Below are 2,663 nucleotides of genomic sequence, written 5' to 3'. Positions count from 1 at the left end.
CTTAACCCAATGGAACGCTGCAATCGAATTTTTTCAAATGAAAATTTTCCATTGTAATTTCATAATTTTATATATTTCTCAAATATCATTCTATTAGCAGATTCAGGCCATCAACGCAAATTTGGTGAAGTGAACCTGCTCTCACAAATTGAGTAATTACAACTTGCACATTGCCTATATGTTTGACCTTTTAGCTATTTCGACCCAAATAAATTTTCAGCTAAACGTGAGTGTTCTATTAAATTATCGCTGGTTCCCGATAAATGTAAAAGTAGCTTTATTTATAAGGCAATTTAGGAGTACACAGAAAAAATATCTTCGGTCATATCAATAATAAATGCAAACGCCAAGTGATTTACTTAACAATAAAGAATTGTTGCATGAATTCTTTTTATTACATCTAGTTTACGCATAGCATTACATTTTATCGAGGATATCACTTCCTGTACGAGAAAAAAGTCGTTTTTATGGCTGCGAAATTCTGATGCTGATGTAATGTGCGCAGGGAATATTTATGTACTTTCCATCAAGCTGTATATCGTTTATTGAAGGGGATAAACTATATTTACAATGACATACAGTACGTAATCCCTATAACGGAGGACGGATAGCACGTTGTTGCCTTTGGTATGCAAAATAAAAACATCAACGTTGACGATTCAGGGAGGAAAACCTAATCGTGCCAGGTACATAGCGATCAGTCACAGACTGCCACGACTTCAGCCGCCGTGCACTTCAGTATCCCGTGTGTGCGGATAGCGCGGCGGCGTAGTCGTGCAGGTGATCGTGAGTCTCCGCGTCGTGACCCTGACCGCCGTAGACCCCGCCCGAATGATCATTTTTCCCGGAAGTGTGCACCACCGCATGAAATCCTTCCTTGTCCGCGTGATAACTGACGACCCGAAGGGTGCCACCTGGATCCTTAACGCTGTACTCTCCGGCCACACTACTCCCTAGAGAAAGAAATATTTCTTGAGAGACGTTTCTAGACACGTAACGAAATATCGACCCGAAGGTATCGTTAGCGTGACAACGTCGCGGAATAATATGGGAGCTCGGTCTCTTGAGAAGTATTTATTTAGCGATCGTCACACTTGTACGATCGCTGATGTAAGTTCAAAATCGATAACCCGTAGAAAATCTTTCGTTCCCTTCAATTATCGTTCGTAAACAAAACGGGATTTATACAGTCGTTTCGATAAAGTGTTACAATATTTATCAAATATTTCGACATTTTAGCTAAAATTTTAAAATCCTATGACAGTTATGATGCTTTTCTCACAGGCTTTTAACAAAATTATTACTACAATTATTATTACAACTTTACAGTGAAAAATTTTTACAGGATTTCAACCAAATTATTATTGCAACTTTGCAGACGAATCTTTTTCATTTTATTATATACTCCCATTTCTTAGCAAACTCGAAATTTTCTCGAGATTTTGTTCTCTCTTTAGAGAGGATGCCAAAGTGAATAACGAACTTCAAAAGTATCGATAACGTAGTAGAAACGACCTTTACTAACACAATGTTCGTATTTCTGGTATATATAAATATTATATGAATGTATATTGTTTTGTGTTTTACCACATTTAACGGAAAATCTAATTATGCATATATAGAAATCTTCCTGTCAACTTTACATATATTTTGAAGCTTCCCTAAATTCAGTTGTAAAACTATAGCAATGTTCTTTAAGATTTCCCTGAGTTAACTAAACATACGTTCAAAATGCACAAGCTTTGAACTTTTTGTATTTCTTATACATATATTCTTTGTATTTCTTATATATCTAGATTTTATGTAAATGTGTTCTACTTTGTTTCACCATATTTAGCAAAAGGTCTGATCATGCATACAATTTTTCTGCGAATTTCTTGTACATTTTTAAGTTCTTTATCCATAAAGAAAGAATTCTTTGTAAAAGGTTGCAACAATGCTTTTAGAATATTCCGAATAAACACATATTCAAAATGTACAAACTGTAAAACTTTTATATTTGACAAATATTTACGCTAACAATTTGAGATGTTAATTTTGAATTTTTTTATAATTTTCGTTACATATTAGGTAATGCTTCAATTAATTTTTGCACGTACTTTTATTATATAAACGCCTGTGTAATTTTATTAAAATTATATGATAAATGTTCTAATTAATAGCCAAATAACCTTATCGTAAAAATGAATTGATCATTTAGTAATATACGTGTTAATCTAAGTATGAAAAATTGATTTTGTTGGAAAACTTTAATATATACTTGTATTTGAGATTTTAATTGTATTACTTTTTTTATTTATAGGAAGATTTTACTTTCTTCATAACATTTTTTCAAATGTGATTGATTTAGTGACACGATAGTTTTGTTCTAATTTATAACATAAGTTAAATGCCTCAATTAGTGGCCGAGTAAAACTACATACATCATAAAAATACAGAAATATATAAATTTATTTTAAAAAATAATAAATAATGACACATATTATTTGAGTATCACAAATCGATAAAACATCATGAATTTATTTAACTTATTACTGATTTAAATATAGCAATTTATAGGCTAATGACTCGTATTTGAAGTATTTGAATAAATTCCGGAAAATCTTTATTTATATATATATATATATATATATATATATATATATATATATATATATATATAT

General features: G+C 31.2%; 1 protein-coding gene across 1 annotated transcript in view; it reads right to left on the bottom strand.

Annotated features, from left to right (window-relative positions):
- Positions 1–526: 526 nt before the first annotated feature.
- Positions 527–2,663, bottom strand: part of LOC116841238 — a 5,720-nt gene continuing 3,583 nt past the window's right edge. Inside the window, exon 3 of the mRNA XM_032808932.1 lies at positions 527–953. Coding sequence (XP_032664823.1) covers positions 736–953 — 218 coding nt within the window. The 3' untranslated portion in view covers positions 527–735. The remainder of the gene's footprint in view (positions 954–2,663) is intronic.

The sequence above is a fragment of the Odontomachus brunneus genome, unplaced genomic scaffold, assembly GCF_010583005.1.
Source record: "Odontomachus brunneus isolate Ranch 3 - 2012 unplaced genomic scaffold, Obru_v1 Obru_scaffold_014, whole genome shotgun sequence".
In the NCBI taxonomy this organism is placed as follows: domain Eukaryota; kingdom Metazoa; phylum Arthropoda; class Insecta; order Hymenoptera; family Formicidae; genus Odontomachus; species Odontomachus brunneus.
The sequence above is the reverse complement of the archived record's forward strand: the minus strand, read 5'-3'. Positions and strand labels throughout refer to the sequence as shown.